Raw genomic sequence first — 23,440 nt, 5'->3', positions numbered from 1 at the left:
TATTTCCATGAACATGCCATCTTCCTCTTCCCGATGGATGAATAGAATTGGATTTTTCCTAATACAGGAGATACATTAGGAAAGTATTTCCCGTGGTCTGAATGCTGGAGAATGTTGAGTTCCCTTGGAACCATGCAGGCCTCAGTTTCCCAGGCCAGAGCCTCTGGATGAGACTCAAGGAACAGAGAGGATGGGAGATATCCATGTGTCTATGGGGGTGATCCTCTTAGGCCAGACTGTGGTTGGGTTTGTGGGTAATTTGTCTCTTCTCTCCCATTATCTATTCCTTTCCTGCATGGGGAACAGGATGAGAGCCACAGACTTGATTTTTAGGCACTTAATTGTGGCCAACCTCCTAACTCTTCTGTTTAGGGGTGTTCCCCAAACCATGGAGGCTTGGGGCTGGAGAATTTTCTTCAATGATGTGGAGTGCAAAATGGTCTTCTATCTTTGCCGAGTGAGCAGGGGGGTATCGATGGGTAGCACTTGCTCCCTCAGCATCTTCCTTGCTGTCAGCATCAGCCAGGGGCAATCCAGGTGGGCAGGGCTGAAGGGGAGAGCCCACAAGAACATTGTCTCCACCATCTACCTCAGCTGGGGGGTCTTCCTCCTGTTGAGCATTATTTTTCTTATGTACATGACTGGACCTAAAGCCCATGACAACATGACGAGCTTAAAGGCCTATGGATACTGTTCTTCCGTGCGTCACGATCCAGCTGCTAATGTGCTGTACATGGCCAAACTCTCGGTGCCTGATGTTCTGTGTCTGGGGCTCATGCTCTGGGCCAGCACCTCCATGCTTTTTGTCCTGTACAGACACAAGCAGAAAATGCGACACATCCAGAGGACGAGTGTCTCCACCAGAGCCTCTCTCGAGTCCAGAGCCATCATAAGCATCCTCCTCCTGGTGAGCGCCTTTGTCTCCTTTTATACTGTGTCCTTCATCTGTCACATTTGCATGTCTGTGATTTACAACCCCAGCCCTGTGCTACACCATATGGCAGCATTTGCTATGGGCTGTTTCCCAGCCCTCAGCCCTTTCCTGCTCTTGAGCGGACACTCCACTCCCTGCAGCCTCCTCTTCACCTGCACAAAGAAGAAAGAGGTCCTCCCCTGAGGACCACCAAGCTTGCCTCTCTGCTGAACTTTGCTTGGCCATTCAACAATCTCCACACCTAGATAAAAGTCATCTGCTGATGACATGATCTTGTATTTAAAGAATCCCATACACTCCACTCCCAAATTACTCAAGCTGATTCAAAACTTTGGCAAAGTAGCAGGTTATAAAATTAACCCCCCAAAATCAATGGCTTTTCTGTATGCCAACAATGAGAAAAGTGTGGCTGAAATTAGGAAAGCAACTCCATTTGTAATAGCCCCACAAAAAATAAAATACCTAGGAATTAACTTAACTAAAGAAGTGAAGGACCTCTATGATGAAAACTTTAAAATCTTAAAAAAGAAAATCAACACAGAACTTAAAAAATGGCAAAAACTCCCATGCTCCTGGATTGGAAAGATTAACATCGTGAAAATGGCAATACTTCCCAAGGCTATCTACAAATTCAACGCAATACCTATAAAAATTCCAACCTCATTCTTCAAGGAAATAGAAGAGGCAATCCAAAAATTCATATGGAACAATAAAAGACCCCGAATAGCAAAAACGCTCCTCAATGGAAAGAACACTGCTGGAGGAATATCAATACCAAACTTCAAACTCTACTATAAAGCCATAGTAATCAAAACAGCTTGGTATTGGCATAAGAACAGACCTCAGGACCAATGGAATAGAATTGAAAACCCAGAAATGAACCTACAGACCTATAGCCATCTAATCTTCGATAAGGGGGCTAAAACAATAGAATGGAAGAAAGACAACCTCTTCAGTAAATGGTGCTGGCAAAATTGGTTCACTACATGTAGAAAACTTAAGCTAGACCCTTATATATCACCCTGCACCAGAATCAACTCCAAATGGATCAAAGACCTTGAAGTCAAAGCAGACACTCTGAAAACATTACAGGATGGAATAGGAGAAACCCTAGGTCTCCTTGGCTCAGGCCGAAATTTTCTGAATAGAGACCCGGAAACACAACAAATCAAAGAAAGGTTGGACAAATCGGATTGCATAAAGTTGCAGAGCTTCTGCAGGGCAAATGACATAGCTAGCAAGATCAATAGAAAGCCCACAGATTGGGAGAAGATCTTTACTAGCCATACAATAGACAAGGGTCTCATATCTAAAATATACTTGGAACTCAAAAAATTAAACCCCCCAATAACATCCTCAAAGAAACAACTGCCCAATAAATAAGTGGGCAAAAGACTTAAAGAGAAACTTCTCTGAAGAAGAAAGAAGGATGGCCAATAGACACATGAAGAAATGTTCAACATCCCTAGCCATAAAAGAAATGCAAATCAAAACAACATTGAGATATCACCTCACTCCAGTTAGAATGGCAAAAATCAAGAACTCTAACAACAGATGCTGGAGGGGATGTGGACAGAAAGGAACCTTACTTCATTGTTGGTGGGAATGTAAACTTGTTCAACCACTTTGGAAAGCAGTATGGAGGCTCCTCAAAAGACTTCACATAGAACTCCCCTATGACCCAGCAATCCCACTTTTGGGCATTTACCCTAATGTTTACAAAAAAGACCACACTAAAGCTACCAGCACAACTATGTTTATTGCAGCATTATTTACCATAGCTAAGATATGGAACCAACCCAGATGCCCCTCAGTAGATGAATGGATCAAGAAAATGTGGTATATATACACAATGGAATTCTATGCCTCCATCAGAAAGAATGACATTGCCCCATGCCGCGGACCGGGTTCTGTCGGGATGACGGAGGATACCTAGGGGAGGAACCTGGAATAGGATGGGGAGATGGCAAACAGACAACTCACACACATTAGGAGTGGATGCTGAGTGCTGAGTGCTGAGTGCGATTTAATGCAGAGGATAACAAACTTTTATAGCAAAAGTCTCCATAAGAAAGGGCAAAAGGTTACATAATCTTGCTGCAGGGCTTCATTCTTGGGCGGTCACCAGCTGGTCGCCTGAAAGGGCAAAAGGTTACACAACCTTGCTGCAGGGCTTCGTCCTTGGGTGGTCACCAACTGGTCGCCTGATAGGCACTTGTTTCCGGCTTTACCTCTATTTTTAAGAAATACAATGGGTTTCGATGATTGTCACCAATTAACCACTACTTTTTTCTATAGAGGCCTTAACTGTCCCATTAAGATCTTTCCTGTTTCTTCTTTAATAGTAAGCACCAAGGAGACTTAGATTTAGCAAGTCTCTTAGTAAATGAGGAAGTTCTTTCTCCTAAGTAGTTATCTCAGCAATTGCCATACATTCTTTCTGTTCTAGCCGCGCCTGCAGCTTTTTGTAAATTTCTTACAATTCCTTCTGCTGGAGTGACTTTGTGAAACCCCCAGTACTTTTATATTTACTTATAACTTGTCTACTAGCCTCCATAAGAGGGGTTTCAGGGTAGCACTTAACTCTGGTGAGTTAGTCATATTTTTAAGACACTCATCAGATATTGGAGTCGTCAACACTCTTAAAGAGCTTTGAATAAGGGAATGTTGACAATGAGTAAGTACAATGAGCAGTAGAAACAGTAAAAGATTAATAGGCACTCTTATGAGGAAAAGATAGGCAGAAACACATCTTTTCCAGGGGTTTTTGCCAGCCTTTTCCCAGGAGTAGGCCTCTTAGAAGCCCTATTCTCCGAGGTAGACTTCGGTGAAGTCCCAAAACTTGGAGATAGGTTTCTGTAAAGCCCCATTCTCTGAGGTAGACTTCGGTGAAGTCCCAAAACTCAGAGATAGGTCTCGAGGCCCCTATCATGGTCTGATAGATGGTTTCCCATGCTAAGCAGACTCTACTGGGGTCGGTGTGGCAGCCCCATTTGTTAGGAAATGGAAAAACTTGGAAAAAATTATATTAAGTGAAGTAAGCCAGGCCCAAAGAAACATAGGTCCCATGGTTTCCCTTATTTGTAATATCTAGTATATGTATGAGTCAAGCGGAAAAGGTCAGATAATGTGATGTCAGGAAAATGAACCCTTAGATGTGTATTTTAATGTTTTTTTTCTTTCATGCATGTGTTTCTAACGCATTTATAAGATTATTTCTTTGTTGCTTTGTATATCCTTCCCCCACAGTATAACCCCTGCTTTCCCTATATTTGATGTCAGTATAACTTGTGGAGGAGATGGGGAAAAACCAGTTGTTTAAGGATACAGGTGGACCTGTTGCAACAATGAGAAGTACAAGTTGTCATGTCCAAAACTAGCTTTACAACGTAGGTGTGGGGGGGGGGAAAGGGGGGGAAGGAGAAGGATTGGGATTGGGGGGAGGGGGGAGGCTGGGAAGGGATGTGAAGGGCAAACAAAGGAGGAGGCTGCAATGCTTGGTAAGAAATGTACACATTATCCTGCCCACATAATTGTAACCCCTCTGTACAGTATGTTCACAAATAAAATAAAATTATATTAAAAAAAAGTCATCTGCTGAGAGATAGAGGTGTGCACACATGGCCACACATGCGCATTTGTGTGCTATATATCTGTGTGTGTGTTCATCTGTCTTTATTGTGCTGGCCCACAAAATTATATGAAAGTGGAAATGTTAGATTTTGAAATAATGCTTATTAGATCATGTCAACTTCTTCCAGAGAATCTGCCCCATTACCTGTTGGTGGTGTCAAGTTTAAGATAAACTGGTTAAACTCACCTAACATGTTTTCCTAATTCTATTGTGAGTCTTTTGATTTTTTCTTTCTCTCTTTAATAGTTACCTATGCAATGAAGCAAATCATTCTTAAAGCCTTTTCTGTTCTGGAGAATAAAGTTGTTGGAAAGAAAATAGCAGCTGGATGGTGGTGGTTGATGGCTGTGTTCTGATTTCCTGAGGAGGCGGGATATAAGAATCATAGTTCAAAATGAGTCTAGGCAGAAAACTCTCTGAGACTCTTGTCTCCAATAAACCACTAAAAGAAAAAAAAGATGGAGGTGGTGCTCTGGCTGAAGTGATAGAGCACTACCTTTGAGCAAAATCGTCCCAGGGATAGAAGAGAGGCCAGAGTTCAAGCCCCACGATTGGCACAAAGAAGGAAAGAGAGAATGAGGGACACAGATAGACAGATAGACAGAGACAGACCGAGGAGAGTGAGGGAAAGCCAGCAAAGAAGGAAGGAAGGAAGAAAGAAACAAAGGAAGGTAGGTAGGAAAGAAGGAAAGAAGGAAGAAGGAGAAGGAAGCAAAGAGGAAGGAAGAAAGGAAAAAAAGAAAGGAAGGAAGGAAGGAAGGAAGAAAGGAAGGAAGGAAGGAAGGAAGGAAGGAAGGAAGGAAGGAAGGAAGGAAGGAAGGAAGGAAGGAAGTCCTGCTGGTGTAGCACTGACCACAAATATCAAGGCTCCTTCCTGACAGTTACTCCCTTAGTCTTGTTCATGTTTATTTCTTATACATAATTTATTTTCACAACTGTTTCTTTTCCTGTGTGGTCTATGTTACATATCTCTAGACTTTCTGCTAATTCAACAAGGACATTAAGTGTACTTTTGAAAAAGCACATTTTTTAATGTAAAGTTATTTTTGCAACACGAAGGCTCCTTGAGAAAGTCCCTTGCTTGGCTATTGTGACATTTCCTGCAGTGCTCCTCATGTCCCTTTTTATGAGGTCACCTTACCACAGCATCTGGGGTGCAGGTCAGGGCTGCTGTGCTTAATGACAGGAGGGCCTCTGGTCCAGGGCTCTCCACCTCTACCCTTTTCTTCTCAGGAACGAATTTCAGGGAGACAGCAAGCCAGAAGTAGCACTGATGCCCTGGAGACAGTCACCAGCCCTGAACACAAAAGCTCAGGGACATGCCCCAGGCCCTGAGTTCAAGTCTTGGGACAGGCACAGAAAAGGAAAGCAAGCAGATGGCAGGCCTGCCTCCAGGAGCCATCCAGGGACTATGCCAGGTGATGAGTGGACTGTGGGCTCTGAGCCAGGTGCCTCCTCCTGATCCTGAAGTTCCCACAGCCACCCCACCACAGAAAGGCTTGAACCACAGGCCCTGCTGTCCCTGCACTCCCTCCCCCCACACTGGCTTTAGCCAGATTCCCTCCCCGTCCATGCCCTTATGCAGCCAAAAGTCATTCCACCCAGCACACACATGCTGGGGTCTCCTTGGGGAGCTGTCTCGTGTCATTATTAACATCACACACACCTGGTCCTCTCCTGACCCCTGGCGTTCCCGTCCCCAGAGGTCTTCTCTGTCTGTGTTACCTTGGAAAGCGTGGATGTGGACTTAGCCTCGTAACCTAGGGGCAGTGTGCGTCCTCCACCAGCTCCCTGCCTTCTGAGGGGACGCAGGCTTTCCCTGCCCCCACCCCACCCCCTCTCCACATCAGCTTCCCAGGAGCACCCCACCCTTAACCCACTTCCAAGACAACCCACGCCCCGTGCTTCCCCTCCCCCACAGCACTCAGCAATGCTCCACGCACTTTTCCTCTTTTTTTTTGTTCGCCCGTGAGGCTTGAACTCTGGGCCTAGGCGCTGTCCCTAAGCTCTTCAGCACAAGGTTAGGCTCTGCACCCCACGCACCCCTGAAGTCCACTGGAAGCACAGCCTCCCGTTGTCATGCTGACGTGCAGCCTTGCCTGGACTTGTTACTTCTGGAGAGTTCGCACATTCAGGATATCTCTCTCGATCTCTGTCTCCTCCTTTCTTCCTGAGTACCCTCAGTTCTGCGCTACCACATTGTTTCCTGTCCCCTGTGTCCTTGCCATGCGGTGACCAGACTCCCAACTCCTGCTAACCCGCTGAACACCTGCTGGTCAGAGCTCACAGCTAGCTCCTGACTTGTCTTCATTCACAGCAGCACCTGGTGACTATGCTCAATATGAAGGAGGGATGAGACTCGCTGGGCAGGATGAACTTGGAGCCAGGAGAGATCAGAGGGGGTGGACCCTTGGGCGCCATGCTTGTTGCTCAGGCATAGGAGGCTTCACCCAGGATAGGAGGAAGAGGAGGAGGGGGGCCTTCAGCCAGGGCAGCTCAGGGGAGCAGCAGGTAGGTTTACTGTGCATTCACGCACCCGTCAGGGGCAGGGGGACTGCCACTGAGGCCCACCAGGTGAGCTGTTCCGAGGGAACAGGACAGGGGTGATGGAGCTGGTGGTGGCAGGGAAGCCGGGACTCACTGGCAGAGCTCTGCTTTCACAGTGCTGGACACTCCTGGGTAGCAGACGGAGAGGAGGTCTCAGGCAGATGTGTGGGAGGTGAACCAGTTGCCCACCACCAGCCATTTCACCAGGGGCACGAAATGGATTTCGAGGTCAGAGGGCCAGAGTTCATGGGAGATGGCCCACAAAGTGTTGGGAGATGACAGTAAAGTTTAAATGTCATCTTGACCCTGTGCTCACTTGAAGGCACATACAAGGAGCTGGCTTTCTTGAAAAACACCAGGTGCCCGGGATTGCTTTGCTATGTCTGCAGAGTTTGTTTTACTTTCTACCAGTTGACCTTGTCCTGTTTTTACTGCACTCTGTTTTTACTGAAATTTTCCTTGTTTTTCTGGACTATTGTAACCTTATGTTACCTCTTGACTTCTAATTGTATATATTAGGGAAAGTTAAAAATAAAAGGTGTTGCAGTCTTTAGCTGCAGACCTCCCAACCCCATCCTCTGTCTTATGTCTTTATTTTTCCGCATCCTCGACCCTAGTTCAGGATTCCCTTTGTTTGCTGGCAGGCTCCGGCAAGTGGTGCCGGAACAGGGACCTGAAAACCTGGGATCAAGGCAGAGGACCCCGCTAAGGTAAGAGGACACGTCTGGAAAAAGAGAGCAGGTGATAGTATCATCAGGAGGAAGAAATTATGGGGCAAGGTAACAGCTGTACATTTTATGTGCAGGCTCTTAGGGCATGCTTCAAGCTCGAGGAGTGAAAGTTGGACTGAGGCAGTGAGGGAGTTTCTTTTGCTTTGTCAAGGAAGTATGCCCCAGGAAGTATGCTTCTTGGAGGAAGGAACCATTAGTTTAGAAACTTAGCAAAAAAAAAAAAATACAAAGGAAAAAAGAAAAAAAAGGATTCAGGGACACTATGATACAAAAGGCCTATAAGTTAAAACATTGCTGCTTTGTGATTGTCTGGTGTCATGTAGCCTGCATGTTCTGTATTGGGGTTGGCAAGAGTCTTGATGGAAACGCTATAAGACAGCCAACTAGGCCGTTGTAAGACGTTCCCCTGATCCCCATCAGGGTAAACTATCCACTAGTGGGGATCTTTGGGCCCGTCTGTAGTCCAGCACTTTCTGTCTGACAGTCTACAACACGCATGCTGTAAATGTGTTTTGTCTCAATGTTTGTGTGTATGTATTTTGGAATTCTTCGAATGTTTCTTCTCTCAGATTCATACTGATATGAGAGCCTGGAGGAGGCTGGCTAACACTCCCTCAATATCTGTTTCTCGCTAGCTCCTTCTTTGTTACTTACACTTTAAACTGACCTCCTTTTCTACCTTTCACTGCCACCTCCTCCACCCTCTCTGGATCCAGAAGAGGGGAGTGGTGGGGGTTGAAAAACCTGGAGGATCTAACAATAACTTAAAAGGGCCGGCAGGGAGAACTTGCAGCTGGATGAAACTGCCACTGACCACCTGCAAGTGACACCAGCAAGATCTTAGCCTCAGGCTTTGGCCCACCAGGTCTGAGTATGGGGGGGGGGGACCTGTCAGCCGTCCCGGCTGTTAGGGACTTCTTTCTCTTGCCCCAAGATGACTGGGAATTCTCCTCCATCTTAGAAGGACCCTGGGTCAAAGTTAGCAGGAATCTAAAAGAAAAATCCTCTGGAGGTGAGTAGAGGGTTTCAAGTCCCCTGGTAAGTGGATTTGAGTCCCACTTGTGAATGTTGGTGAGATGTTGCCCCATTCACTGAGACCTGATTTTGTCTTTGTGGCCACTTGTCTGTCTTGTTTACTTCAGTGTGTTTTCTGCTATGTTTTCTGAGGTAGGGATAAACTGGGGGCCCATTAGCCCCCAACTCAGCCTTTGGTTGTTGTCTTGTCTAGTTCTGTTTTAGAATTGATACCAGTTTTAAATGTATGTACAACTGATTTTGATTTTTGCACGCTTTAAGATCTGTGTGCATTTTGTATGTGTTTGTGAACATGTTCAAGATAAAAATTATCAGCATGCTGTAAAAAGTGGGTAAGTTTAAGTTTAAAATTCAAAAGTTTATGAGCTTTGGACATTACCAAAAATTTTAGACTTTTCACATTGTTTTAAATGACTTTTTAAAGATTCTTTAACTTAGAAAATTAAAAATAGTCTTAAAAACTAGTGGGGCCACATCCTGCCAAGCCTATGTATTACTTGTATCCTTAACAGTCTGTGTAGAAATTTACAGCCCAGCACGACAGTCCCTTGGAGCCACTGAGAGACCCTGCTATTACTTCTGTTGCTACAGCCTGACAGTCACCTGGAGGAAATCTGCATTGTTACCCTGATCACCTCCACCGTGGAAAAAGTAGACTAAACTCCTGCCTGATTCCATTTTTGGATGGTTTCGCTTTGTCCATGTTACCATATACCTACTCTAATTTTATTATGGCTATTCTTCTTGCCGGGGAGACCAGCAAACATTGTATTGCTCCTTCCCTACACTGCTTTGCCACATTGGGACTTCCTAAACATTTTAAAACTGATAATGGTCAGGGATATGTCGGACAAGCTTTTCAAACTTTTTGTAAATCTGACCAGATTTTTCACTCTACAGATATTCCCTATATTCTTCAAGAATACGAAATTGTTTAACAAGCCCATGGACTGTTAAAACACCCAATTTTTAAATTAAAATGGGGGAATTATACCCCTTCTCTCCAGTTAATATCCTTCTCATGCTTTATTTGTACTAAATTATTAAAGCTTAGATTGTAATGGTCTTTCTGCAGCACAGTGGTTTTGGGAAAAAAGAAAGCAAAGAGCTTTTTCCCAAGTTAAGTGGAAGGATCCTTTAACAGGTGATTGGCATGGGCCCCGATCCGGTTTTAACTTGGAGTTGAGGACATGTTTGTATTTTTTTGCAGGAAGAAAATAAATCCCACTGGTTGCCTGAGCATTGCGTTTGGATTGTGGATGCTCATTCAGATGACACAAATGCTGACACATAGAGCTTACATGCCAGATCCCCCGATTGTACACCCTACAACTTGGGAGGGAGTTGAAATATTCATGTCAATAGATCAGCATACAGTACAACCCCCTATCCCTTCATCCAGCACACCAAGATGGGAGATATCTCAGCTTTCCTAATCCAGGATTCCATTTTGTTGCCGGCAGGCTCCGACAACAAGGACTCCACCGCCTTGGCCCGCACCACTCTCTCCTCCACCGTGGCCAGCGACTCCAGCGGGGGCTGCAGGCGTGGGGCAGGGGGTGGCACTGATGTTCTACTAAGCCCTCCAGCCCTGAGGCCACCCTGGACAGCACCCCGACCCCTCCCAACATGGCTCCTGTCTTTGCCATGGGGATGGTACAGGGACCCCACATGCCACTCACCAGCAGGCAGTGCACATTCTCTGTGCCCACACCAGGTCAGTGAGGGTGCCCAGCTGCTCAGCCAGGGCCAGAAGGACCTCATCCTCATCGTAGATGGTGTCTGTAGGGGCAGGGCATTCCCATCACAGCACACCCTGGGCCCAGGCACCCTGGGATCCCGGCCCCAAGATACCCAAGCTTGCTGTCAGTACCCAGAGTTTTCCCACATGGCCAGCACAGACAACAAGATACGAGCTGGGGGTGGGTGGGGGAGCACTGCATGACAGGGCCACTCTGCACCCCTCAGGGTGGGAAGACTGAGTCCCATCCTGTGCAACACTGTGGCAAGGAGATTTCCTGTTCAGGTACAGTTTATACTCTCAGCACTGTTCTATACCAAAAATCCTTTCTCTCTGTTCAGACTCGGTTCAGCTACTGCCTCCTGGAGACTTTGCAGGCTGTACTCCCCGCCAGCCTGCCCCCAACCACCGGCCCCTGTGCCTGGCTCCCACCCGAAGACAGCACCAAGCCCAGCCACAGCCTCAATCCTCAGGGCTGGGCAGGGCAGGCCGGGGCACCACCGATCTCTGGGATTCTTTTTTTTTTTTGTTCTGGTCGTGGGGCCTGAACTCTGGGCCTGGGTGCTGTCCCTCAGCTCTTCAGCTCAAGGCTAGCGCTCTACCACTTGAGCCACAGCGCCACTTCCAGCTTTTTTCTTTTTGCTTATGTGGTGCTGGGAATCGAACCCAGGGCCTCAGGCATGCAAAGCAAGTGCTCTTACCACTGAGTCATCTTCCCAGCCCATGGGATTCTTCCTTTCTGACCTAGGACTTGCCACAGGAAGCACAGCACCCAGTGCTCAGAACCCCACCTCCAGAACCCCACCTCCAGAACCCCAACACTACACTGTTGTCCTTTAAGATGCCAGCCTGGCATTTTGCTCTAGCCCACAATCATGCTTCAATAATTGCTCACAAAACCAATCCTGCATGTTCTGCAGGCATGAGGCCTAGGCTTCTGCTTTGCTGTCTGGACAGCACTACCTTTCCCAAAAGACACAGTACCTACCATATGCAACTGGAAAGGCTCCTGGTCAATGCAGTCAATTTGGCCTAGAAACCCCTCCAATGAGTGAGCAAGACTCAATAACTGCCAATCGAAAGAGTAAAACAATTTAGTGAGGATCCAAGCCATAATGCCTTTGGGCTTGGGTCCTTCACTTGACAATAGCAAGTTGGTCTGCAAGTTGGTCTGCCTGAGAGTACACCCAAGGTGTGACCTCCCAGGGAATTGTGAACCCACTCTAATGGCTCTCCCCTTTGAGTTAAAACTGCAGAAACCAGTGTAACACCTGCAAAAAATCAAAGGGAAATGGGCTCAAAAATAGAATACCTCCTCAGGGAAACTTCTTCCAGGGCTTCTTGGAACTGCAAAAATATTGCCCAATGGCTGTCTGTAATTGTAATAAGCTCATGGGGCATCCTGTCTTTTAGTAGGGCAAATAAGGGCACAAGACTATCTTTAGGGACAGGAACCCATGGCAACAGCCAATTGATTTCCCCTAAAAGGCTCTGAAGTTGGGTTAAGGTCAGAGAGGCTGGAATATCCAGCAAAGGCTTAAGGGCCTGGCCTGAGACAAGGTAAGGTGGGTTCCAAACACCGTAAAAGGAGGTACCTTTTGAATTTTATTGAGGGCTATGGTAAAACTCCCCTTTTTAATATGGCGAGAACCTGGGCCAGAAGGCCCTCCAGGCAGCCCGGGTCTTGGTGCCCCAGGATTATATCATCCATGTAGGCAAAGGCAAGGGACGTATCTGAACCAAGCATAGGACCTAAAAGTGTGGCCAAGTATTGTTGGCAAAAGGCCGGGCTAGAAGGGATGGAGAAAGCAAACTTCTCGCAGTCATCTGGATGCAGGGGGATATTTTAAAAAAAACTTGAATATCAATCACAACCAAGGTATATTCTGAAGGTATAGCAGGAGTCCAGGGCCTGCCTCTTAGGGGAGGTCCTACTAGCTCCATCCTTTCTTTTACCAAGCCCCAGAGCCTTTTTGAATAACAAATAGGGGTGTGTCCAAGGACTCACAGAAGGGAGTATGTGCCCAAGGTTTTTGTGTTCCTCCACCAGAAGGTGGAGGGCTACAAGTTTCGGTTTGGTCAATGGCCACTGCTCCACCCAGATAGGGCTTCCTGGCTTCCACCTAATGGGAGGTACTGGGGTGGGGGAGTGGCCTTTAGGATTGGGGGTGCACCCCAGTGGGTCTCCTATGTTCTTCTCTGTAATTATGAAATTTAAAAAAAATCCTTTTCCTCCTGTTGCAACAAGGAGAATTACAAAATGTCATGTCAAAGCAAGCTTTACAATGTCGGTGTGTGGGGGGAGGGGGGCATGATTGGGTGGGGGGGAGGGGGGAGGCTGGGAAGGGAGGTGAAGGGTAAACAAAGGAGGAGGCTGCAATGCTTGGTAAGAAATGTATGCATTATCCTGCCAATGTAATGTAACCCCTCTGTACAGTATGTTCTGAAATAAAATAAAATTAAATTAAAAAAAAATCCTTTTCCTTAATTCCCTCTAGATCCTATTTAAGCCTTTGTGCTTCTTCCCCATCCAGGATATCATCATAGGATGCTCCATTGTCTGTAGTGAACACGGCATCCATTTGTCTTAGCATATTTTGAGCTAGTACATTGGCAGTGAGGTTCTTTGCCACTAAAGGGAGTATCTTTCCCTGTTCTCCATCTGGGTTAGTCCATTTCATAAGGGTAACCATCTCTTTGGACTGGGAGTTGCCGCCTACCCCCAATATTGGGGGCCCAGGTGCAAGGTTCCAGTCCAAAGGCACTGCCTCCTCCCTGAGTACGGTTCGATCTGCCCCAGTGTCAATTAAGCAGTGAAACTGCTTCCCACCTATGTTATGAGAATACTCATTATAGGTTGGAGTCCCTCCACCAGGGGGACGGTCCAATGGGCCTGGGTCATCCTGCCACGAGGCTGCCTGGGCTTTGCAGCAGAGGGGGTTCCTCCTTGAGTTAATGGGGCTGGAGAATGCCTCTACCCTAGTTTAAAGGCTTTCCATCTAAATCAAACTTGGATCGACAATCCTTTTCCCAATGGTATCTCTTCCTGCACCTGGGGCAGGGTGTAGGGGGCAGTTGGTGGGGGATTGTTGTAAAGAGTCCCTCTTAAAGTGCCCCTCCTGCCCGCATTTAAAACAAGTCCCTCTCCCAAATGGTATTGGGGTTCCTTGGCCCTGGGCTGCAGGTGATGGGTAATAGCCTCAGTCACTGCAGATGTCTGAGCCTGTAAGGCTAAAGCTAGTGATTGGGACTGGTGCTGTTGTGTTCCCACATCCTGTGAGGCCACCATCCATCTGCTCAGGGAACTCTCTCTCAATTCTGCGCAGGCCATGTGGTGGTCTGCATTCATCCCTTCCCAGACCAGCAGCTTTACAAACTGATCTTGGAGGTTCCCTGCCGGCAGCTTGTAGTTAATACTCTGTTAGATTCAGTCTACAAACTCAGCTAGTGGCTCACCGGGTTTTTGTCTCACTCCTGCTCTGGGGGACTCAGTAGGCCCATCATCCAGTTTGTACCATGCGGCAAGTCCTGCTTGCCTCACCTGGTCACAGTACGGACCAGGTATTGTGGCCTGTTGGACGCCAGTGGAGTGCCCTTCCCATGTCTCTGTTAACATGGCATAAGTAATAGGTATCTCGGGTTGACCCTGCCAGTTATTCACCACCCGCACTCTGCATTCCTCCTTAAAGAAAGCATACCATTTAAAAAACTGAGAACTGGTGAGGATGGCTTTGGCCACATCCAGCCAGTCCTTAGGGACACATGGGTGATAAGCAATGTCCTGTAATAAGGTCTGGGCCCAAGGAGAGTTCAGGCCATCCTTCACCACTGCCTTGCAGCACTCTTTAAGGTCCTTAGCTTCCCATGGATACCATTCCAAGTGCCTATTAGTTCCAGGTGCCTGATTGACCAGATATGCTTGGGGAAGCAAATCCTATGGCCTAGGGTCCGGGCTCCCAGGTGGCCCTTCCTTTGCAGGGTAGGCCTCTGAGTATGTCACTTCCCTAGCCCTAAGCCCCTCTGTGGAAGGTTGGTAGGGGTCCAGGTCTTGCAGGTCCCTCTTGGAGGTCCCATAGGGTGATGTACCTCCACTCCAATCAGAGGAATAGGGAGGGGGCCATGACCATCAGGGACACCTGAGTCAGAGTGGTAACTTTCATCCTTGTTTGGACATCCCCTGTGCATGTTTCAGTGCATTCTTGGTCGAATTTGACCCATTCTTTTTCCTTCCCACTTCCCAAGTCCTCCATTACTCCCTAAGGCCTAATGTTGCCTCATCCTCCTTCTTCTGTGAGATAGCATTACCCATACTAAGAGTTTCACTTACCCTGAGGGACTGCTTAGCCTCGGCCAGCATCTTTTCCTTTCATGCCCCAAGTTGGGTGCCAGATGTCGGGTCTTTGTCTGTTTCTCGAAGATGGACGGGGTCCAAGGAAAGGTAAGTGTGGCCGCTCGCCGGTTCCCCAGCCTCCCTTTGCCTGGGAGACAATCAGACACAGTGGAGAGTCAAGTCAAGCAGGAAAACTCGTTTATTAACACACAGCAAGCCCTTTTTAAAGCAAAAAAGAGTGGGTGGCATGGCAGGGGAGGAAAAGGAACCAATCACTGTCAAGTTCACACCCTATCATGCACCTAAGCTTCCACTGTCTGATTCTGCAATAAACGTAAAGCAAATCGGGCTCTGCCCACTCAACTACCTCTCTCAGCGCCATCTTTGCTGCCCATGTACTCTACACACAGCCATGCTGTGGACAACACCATGGGTGAATGGGAACCCAAGAATATACTGGTGGGACTGGACTGTACAGGTGGATCTGGGTGCTCAATTTCTGGTGCATTAACTCCCTCTGGAATGCAGGCCATAGAACCTGAGCTTTGTTTCAGAGGATGGCCATGGTAACTACTGCACCCAGCTTTTCCATCTCAGAGCCATCACAGCAGAATCCTGACCAGTGTCTGACAGTACTTCCCTTTACCAGTTTTGGGAAGGGTCCAGCCCCACATGCCAACAGGAGTGCCACAGAGTGCAGGCAGAGGCTCTGCTAGGCCCCCAGCCTGGCCCTGTCAGCACCCTGTCACACCCTTTCTGCTTGATCACACGTTGACGCAGTCTTCCCCATTCAGCGAAATCTGCATTAAAAAAGTACAATATGAGAGGTTTTGAGAGCTTCCAGAGAGCTGAAGATGTGAGGGTTGGAGGAGCATAGTGGGTGTAGACAAGGCACTCAGCTCCCATGGGCCTTGCCATACAAATCTTTTCAGTGGCATCCTTTATGGTGAACCTGTGAGGATTTGTCCCTGGTCCTGATTCCTTTGAGCTGATCATCCCCTCGTCGGGGCAGAGTCAGAAACACAGGCAAGCAACCTGGGCCTTCACATCCACAGCAGGGGAAGTTAGGGTGAGAAGTGAACCGAATTAGAGCGTTCTGGCTGTGTCTGCTGTTCCATGAGGAAATGCTCAGTGTGGGAGGTATGACTCAGGTGGTAGAGCACTTGCTAATGAGCAAAAGCATCAGATAACTACTTCAAGTCCTAGTCTCAGATTAAAAAAAAAAGGAAATGCTTGCTACTGGGGAGAAATGCTCAGATTTTCAGGGCCACAGTTTTTCTGTTGACTGTGGTGGCAATGTGGAGAAAAGTCAGGGAATTTTGTTTTTCTTTACACATGGCCTGTAAGCTCTTTCCCAGTCCCGAGCCAGTGCCGGTGAACAGGAAAGTAGTGTCTGTGGGTGAGTGTTTCAACATCCCATGATAAGTTCACTCTGAATTGAGGGTGGGTCCTAGAGCCAACCACAGTGTCCTCCTAAGCAACCCAGGTGGAGAAGAGTCAGTACACAGAGGGCACAGCCTGGAAACAGAGACAGGGGGAGGCTAAGGATACATCCATAAGCCCAAGAAAATCAAGAACCATAACTGGGCCTCAATTGAGGAGAGGAGTGCAGAGTAGATCCCCATAGAAGCTGTGAATGTAAGCCACTGGGTGAGGCTATTTGTCCCAACAGCCCCAGAGAACAGTTGCATCAAATTCTCATAGTGTGTGCACATGAAGGGAGAAAGCAGCAGTTAGACACTTCCTCCCCTGCAGAAACCAGGCTGGGAGCAAGGGACACCAGCCTAGGCCAGCCTGGGGTACAGTGTCCTCACCTCAAGGCTCTGATTGTGACCACAGCAGCAGACTGCAAACCTTCCCCTGTATGCTTCTCCTGCCTTGCTCCAGTGCACAGAGCACAATGACGTCCCGTGTGTTGAGTGCAGTGACATCACTGAGAACAGCTAACCCTGGTGGGCACAGAAGGCCTCCTTCCTCAGGGCATGGCAGACCAAGAAGCTGCATTGAGTTGAAGAATGGTCCAATGCCCCAAGGAGGTGAAAAGTGACTGAGAGCTTCCCTGCAGATGAGCCTCTCATCAAGGCATTTAAGCATCTCTTTGGGATCACAATGGAACTGAAGAAAAGCTAGGTAAATAATGCAGCTGGGCTTAGTGATGTGCACCTGAAATGCCAGCACTGAGGAGGCTGAGGCAAGAGGATACTAGGTTCAAGGCTAGCCTGGACTACACAGTTGAGACCCTGACTTCAAAAGCAAAGAGGGTCTGGGAAGGTGGCTCTGTGATAGACTGCTTGCCTTGCATGCAGGAGGCCCTGGGTTTGATTCCTCAGCACCACATAAGCAGCAAAGGCTGGAAGTGGCAATGTGGTTTAAATGGTAGTGCACTAGCCTTGAGCTGAAGAGCTGAGGGACAGTGCACAGACTGAGTTCAAGCCCCATGACCGACCAAAAAAAAAAAAGAATAGAAAATGAGGGGCTGGGAAGGTAGCTCAGTGGTAGACTGATTGCCTTGCATGCATGATGACCAGGGTTCAATTCCTCAGCATCACCTAAGCAGAAAAAGCCAGAAATGTTGGTGTGGCTCAAGTGGTAGAGTGTTAGCCTTGAGCTGAAGAGCTGAAGAACATTGCCCAGGCCCAGAGTTCAGGTCCTACAACCGACCGAAAAAAAAAAAGACAATAGAAAATGAAATATGTAGGCATATTCTCAAGAATATGTTGGTCCTTGAACACCATAACTACTGCGGCACTATTCACCACAGCCAAGAATCAACCCAGAAGCTCCATGGTGTCTGCAGAGAAATGAGTGACACTGGACATGTTTGTGTGGAGCAAAGTCAGCCAGGTTCAGAGCAGTGGAGTCAAAGGCCCAACTGTGGATGAATGCATCAAGAAGATGGAGCCTGGTCAGTCAGTGCTGGAGTCCCTGGCCGGGGGCGTGATCTTCGGATCCCGCCCCTCCCAGTGCCTCTGACGACCCTTCATCAGGATTTTTCTGTTCGAGGCACAGTTCAGTGCCCAGGATGATGAATGCTGACATGGATGTTGATGCTGAAAATCAGATGGAACTGGATGAAAAAACACGACTTACTAATCAAGTGCTGAAACTCCAACACACACTTGAAGATCTCTCAGCAAGAGTAGATGCAGTTAAAGAAGAAAATCTGAAGCTAAAATCAGAAAACTAAGTTCTTGGACAATATATAGAAAACCTCATGTCTGCTTCTAGTGTTTTCCAAACAACCTACATAAAAAGAACAGGAAAGCAAGCAGATAGCAGGCCTGCCTCCAGAAGCCATCCAGGGACTATGCCAGGTGCTGAGTGGACTGTGGGCTCTGAGCCAGGTGCCTCCTCCTGATCTTGAAGTTCCCACAGCCACCCCACCACAGAAAGGCTTGAACCAGAGGCCCTGCTGTCCCTGCACTCCCTCCCCCCACACTGGCTTTAGCTAGAGTCCCTCCATGCCCCATGCCCTTACTCCAACCCAAAGTCATTCCACCCAGCACACGCATGCTCTGGGCTCCATGGGGGATCTGTCTGGTGTCATCATTAACCTCACACACACCTGGTCCTCTCCTGACCCCTGGTGTTCCCGTCCCCATAGGTCCTCCCCGTCTGTGTCACCTTGGAGATTGTGGATGAGGACTTAGCCTCCTGACCTAGGAGCAGCGCGCGTCCTCCACCAGCTCCCTGCCTTGTGAGGGGACGCAGGCATTCCCTGCCCCCAACCCACCCCCTCTCAGCACCCGATCCCCCGGAGCACCCCACCCTCTAGGCATCTCACACTCTGTCTTGAGCATGATCCAAATCCAAGACAACCCAAGCCCTGCACTACCCCTCCCCCACAGCGCTCAGCAAGTTCCACGCGCTTGTCCTCTTTTATTTTTTCGTTGGCCTTGGGGCTTGAACTCTGGGCCTAGGTGTTGTCCCTGAGCTCTTCAGCTCAAGGTTAGGCTCTGCACCCCATGCACCCCTGCAGTACAGTGGATGCACAGACACCCATCGTTATGCTGACATGCAGCCCTGTCTGGACTCCTTACTTCTGGAGAGTTCCCACATTTAGGAGGTCTTTCTCTGCTGCAGACTGGATCTGTCGGGATGACGGAGGACACCTAGTGGAGGTAACTGGAATAGGTGGGGAGATGGCAAACAGACAACTCACACACAAGAAAGAGGCTTTGTCGGGACGACGGAGGACACCTAGTGGAGGTAACTGGAATAGGTGGGGAGATGGCAAACAGACAACTCACACACAAGAGGAGTGAATGCTGAGTGCGATTTATTGCAGAGGATAACAAGCTTTTATAGTGAAAGTCTCCATGAGCAAGGGCAAAATTTTACACAATCTTGCTGTAAGACTTCGTTCTTGGGTGGTCACCAGCCGGTTGCCTGATCTTGTTTTTTGGATGATGAGTTATGACGATAGGCACTTGTTCCAGGCTTTACCTCTATTTTTAAGAAATACATTTTTTTCGATGTTTATCACCTATTAACCACTAACCAGAGCATATGGGCAAGGTGCTGAACAGAAAGGCATGAACTCTAGTACTTCATAGTTACTTTTGTTTAGTTTTATACTTTATAAGTTTCAAATCTTTTCTAAGCAATTGTGCTTCTTTGCCATTCTTTAGAGGGTCCCCAATTTGTGGCCCAAAATCATGATATTCAGTATACTTAGTTAAATCTGGCCATATATCAAATTCAAGCTCATAGTGTCTTTTCTGTAACCCTTTCACATAATCGTTTACTCTTCTCCATAGAGGCCTTAACTGTCTCATAAGATCTTTCTTGTTCCTTCTTTGATAGTAAGTACCAAGGAGGCCTAGATCTAGCAAGTCTCTCACTAAATGAAAGAGAGTAATAGGAAGTTCTTTCTCCTAAGTAGTTTTCCCAATGGTTGCGATCCTTATCATACACACCTGTTAAAGGCTATGGATCTGGGGGAAGTCTTTAGGGTCCTCTAGATAATGGAGGATCCCACCATTTTCCTCTGATAAGCCATTGCCACCTTCCATCTACCAACTTTTTAGGAATCTTATTTAGCTTTTGGTCTAAATATCCCTCTACAGCTTTCTTATCTACAGAATATCTATATGAGTCTATTGTATATGCTTTAGGATTAAACGGAAGTCTCCAATAGCCATACACTCTTTCTGCTCTAGCCGTGCCTACAGCTTCTTGTAAATCTCTTACAAACAATTCCTTCTGCTGAAGTGACGTCATGAAACCCCCAATACTTTTATATTTACGTATGACTTGTCTACTAGCCTCCATAAGAGGGGCTTTCAAGGTAGCACTTAACTCTGGTGAGTCATATTCTCAAGACACGCATCAGATGTTGGAGTCGTCAACACTTCCAAGAAAGAGCCTTGAATAAGGGAACGTTGAGCATGAGTAAGTAGAACAAGCAGCAGGAACAGTAAAAGATTAATAGACACTCCTATACAGTGAAGAAAAGAAAAGCAGGAACAGGGGTTTGCCAGCCTTTTCCAGGAGGTAGGCCTCTTTGAAGCCCCATTCTCAGATCTGAAAGCAGGTTTCCCATGCTAAGCAGACTCCACCGGAGTAGGCGTGGCATTTCTCCATCTCTGTCTCCTCCTTTTCTCCTGAGCACCCTCAGTTCTGTGCCACCATCTTGTACGAATCCCTTTCCTGTCCCCTGTGTCCTTGCCACACTGTGGCCGGACCCCCCAACTCCTGTTCCCCCACCGCACACCTGCCAGCAAGAGCTCACAGCCAGTTCCTGACTTGGATTCATTCACAGCAGATTCTCGTGACTATGTTCAATATGAAGGAGGGATGAGACATGCTCACCTCTCACTTGTGGGGATGACTTGAAGCTCCTGACAAAGCCTTCCAGGAAAAATGGGTTGTGACACAAAGGTGCAACTCAGCTCATGAACCAGCTGGGAGGTCAGCTCCCCCCCACACCCTGCATGCTTAGCTTGGGGACTCCGTGCCCCACCCCTTGTGCACCTCCTGCTGGTAGAGCATGCCCCACTGTGGTTGCCATCCTCCTAAAAGTACCAGCCTGGAGAAGCGCGGCCATTGGGATCAAACAGTAGAATTCTGAAGGGCCAAGAAAGTCCTGTCCTGGAGAATATTTGGGGGGAAGCCCTCATGTCTGGTTAGATCTGGGAGTAACCATTGACTGACGCCTAGGACAGGCGCCATCTGACTTTGTTCCTGGGTCACACCCAAGTCCAGGCATGATGGTAGCCACTATTGCACATTGCACACACCTTGCCTAGTCAAGTCCCTGCCAGACTGTATCTACCTTCCCATTGTTTCTACTTCATTAAAATCCAAACTACTCACTTCTTACAGCTGATAGTGCTTTGGTGGAGAAACCTTTAAAGCAGATGGATCCTTGTTATAATGACTTTTTTCAGGGGAGGGTGGCAGTGGGAAAATCAGTAGTGGAGCTTGGACTCAGAGCCTGGGTGCTGTCCCTCAGCTCTTTTACTCATGGCTAGTGCTCCACCACTTGGAGCTTAGTGCCACTTCCAGTTTCCTGGGGTCCCTGCACCCTGGGATCCTGGCTCCAAGATGCACAAGCTAGCTGTCAGTACCCAGAGTTTTTCCATATGGCCAGCACAGAGAAAAAGATACAAGCTGGAGGTGGGTGGGGGAGCACTGTGTGACAGGGTCACTCTACACATCTCAGGGAGGGGAGACTGAGTCCTATCCTGTGCAACACAGTGGCAAGCAGATTTCCTGCTCAGGTACAGCTTACACTCTCAACACTGTTCTCTGCCAAAAATCCTTTTCTATTGGTTCAGACTCAGTTCAGCTACTGCCTCCTGGAGGTGTTGCAGGCTGTCCCTCCCCGAGCCTGCCCCCAACCACCGGCCCCTTGCCCGGCTTCCACCCGAAGACAGCGCCAAGCCCAATCACAGTCTCAGGCCTCAGGGCTGGGCAGGGGAGGCTGGGACACCGGGAATCTCAGGGATTCTTCCTTTCTGACCTAGGACTCACCACAGGAAGAGAAGCACCCAGGCTCAGAGCACCACCTACAGAACAGCGACACTACACTGCTGTCCTTTAAGATGCCAGCCTGGCATTTTGGTCTAGCCCACAATCATGCTGCAGTAATCACTCACAAAAACAATCCTGCATGTTCTGCAGGCGTGAGGCTGAGGCTTCTGCTTTTCTGTGTGGACAGCACCTCGTTTTCCCATAGACGGATCCTGCCACATGTGACTGGAGAGGCTCCCAGGCAGCAAGTACAGAGAAAAAGGAACCTAACGCCACTTGGGACTCTGACCCCAAGTGTCTGGATCCCCTGGCAGCTCTTGGTCTGAAGCTCCCACATTCCCCCCATCCACTGCCCCAGTTCTTTCCATCCAGGCAGGCAGAATATTGTCTGATGAGACTGTCCTCACAGCCGACACTTAGGAGTTAAATGGACTGAATGCTCTTCATGTCTCTAGTATGAGTCACATGACTGTTTCTACCTTGCAGAGCCCAAGGCAGGTCTCAGGCTGGGAGCCTCATTCCGGGTCTGCAGCTGTCTTCCAGCAGACTTCCGAGAGGACATCCTGCCTCACCTTCTTCCTCAGCCTTCCCCTCAACATAGTCCTGCAGTACATAAAGCTTGTCTACCTGTACCTCACTCTCTGTACCCCATTATCCTGGGCCCCTGCCGTGGGCTTCTCTTATTAAGCAGAAGCCATCTCCAGGCACCCCAAATTCACTGTGCCCCGAGTCCCCACCTGTAAGGAAAGGGAGGAGTTTACTTCTGGTCCTTTCCACTCCAAAGGCTAAGGTGATGGTGGACAGTGTCTTGATGCTGTTAAGGCGAAGCTGAGGAGAGAATAAGGAGGGAGAATGTCAGTAATCCCAGACTCAAGGGAGCTCCACAGTGCTGGGAGCAGACGCTTAGCACACCCTCCATGCCATCCTCTGACCTGGATCTCACAGTTCATTAGAAACAGCACACTTTCTGAGTTCATGTAAGATCACACATGCTGCCCACCACTGGCTACTACACCACATACTCAACTTAGTAGCTGGGGCTGCATAGCATGCATGCATGCATGCTCTGGGCAAGGCCCTAGACAAGGCACACACACCTGCAACCTCACTGAACCCTCAAAGCAATCATACAAGGCATGAAGCTGGCTATCAGCGTCAATCCTGTGAGGCACAGCACAAGGCAGAACCTCCTGCCAGCTGACAGAGCTAAGAGGATGGTTGGCAGAGCAGGCATTTAAACTCAAGACGTGACTTACAGTGATGATGAGAGAACAAACAATAGGATACTATTACTACAAAAGCAAAAGTCATGTATGCTGATGCACACCTGTAATCCCGGTATTCAGCAGACTGATGTGGAAGAATCATGACTTCAAAACCAGCCTGAGGTACATAGGAAGATCTTTTCACAAACTAACTATGACAACAGAGGGGCAACCTCAGCCGTGTTGTGGGCAGCACCATGGGTGAACACAAAGCCAAGACTGTACAGGTGGGTCTGGGTGCACAG

General features: G+C 48.0%; 1 protein-coding gene across 1 annotated transcript; it reads left to right on the top strand.

Moving 5' to 3' along the window:
* The first annotated feature begins 190 nt into the window (after window positions 1-190).
* Window positions 191-1,117, top strand: LOC138812440 (vomeronasal type-1 receptor 4-like). Its single transcript, XM_070000384.1, has one exon. The coding sequence runs from the start codon at window positions 191-193 to the stop codon at window positions 1,115-1,117; it is 927 nt and encodes a 308-aa protein (XP_069856485.1).
* Window positions 1,118-23,440: the final 22,323 nt, after the last annotated feature.

The sequence above is a fragment of the Dipodomys merriami genome, unplaced genomic scaffold (assembly GCF_024711535.1).
Source record: "Dipodomys merriami isolate MVZ:Mamm:240054 unplaced genomic scaffold, mDipMer1.0.p SCAF_57, whole genome shotgun sequence".
NCBI classification, from domain to species: domain Eukaryota; kingdom Metazoa; phylum Chordata; class Mammalia; order Rodentia; family Heteromyidae; genus Dipodomys; species Dipodomys merriami.
The sequence above is the reverse complement of the archived record's forward strand: the minus strand, read 5'-3'. Positions and strand labels throughout refer to the sequence as shown.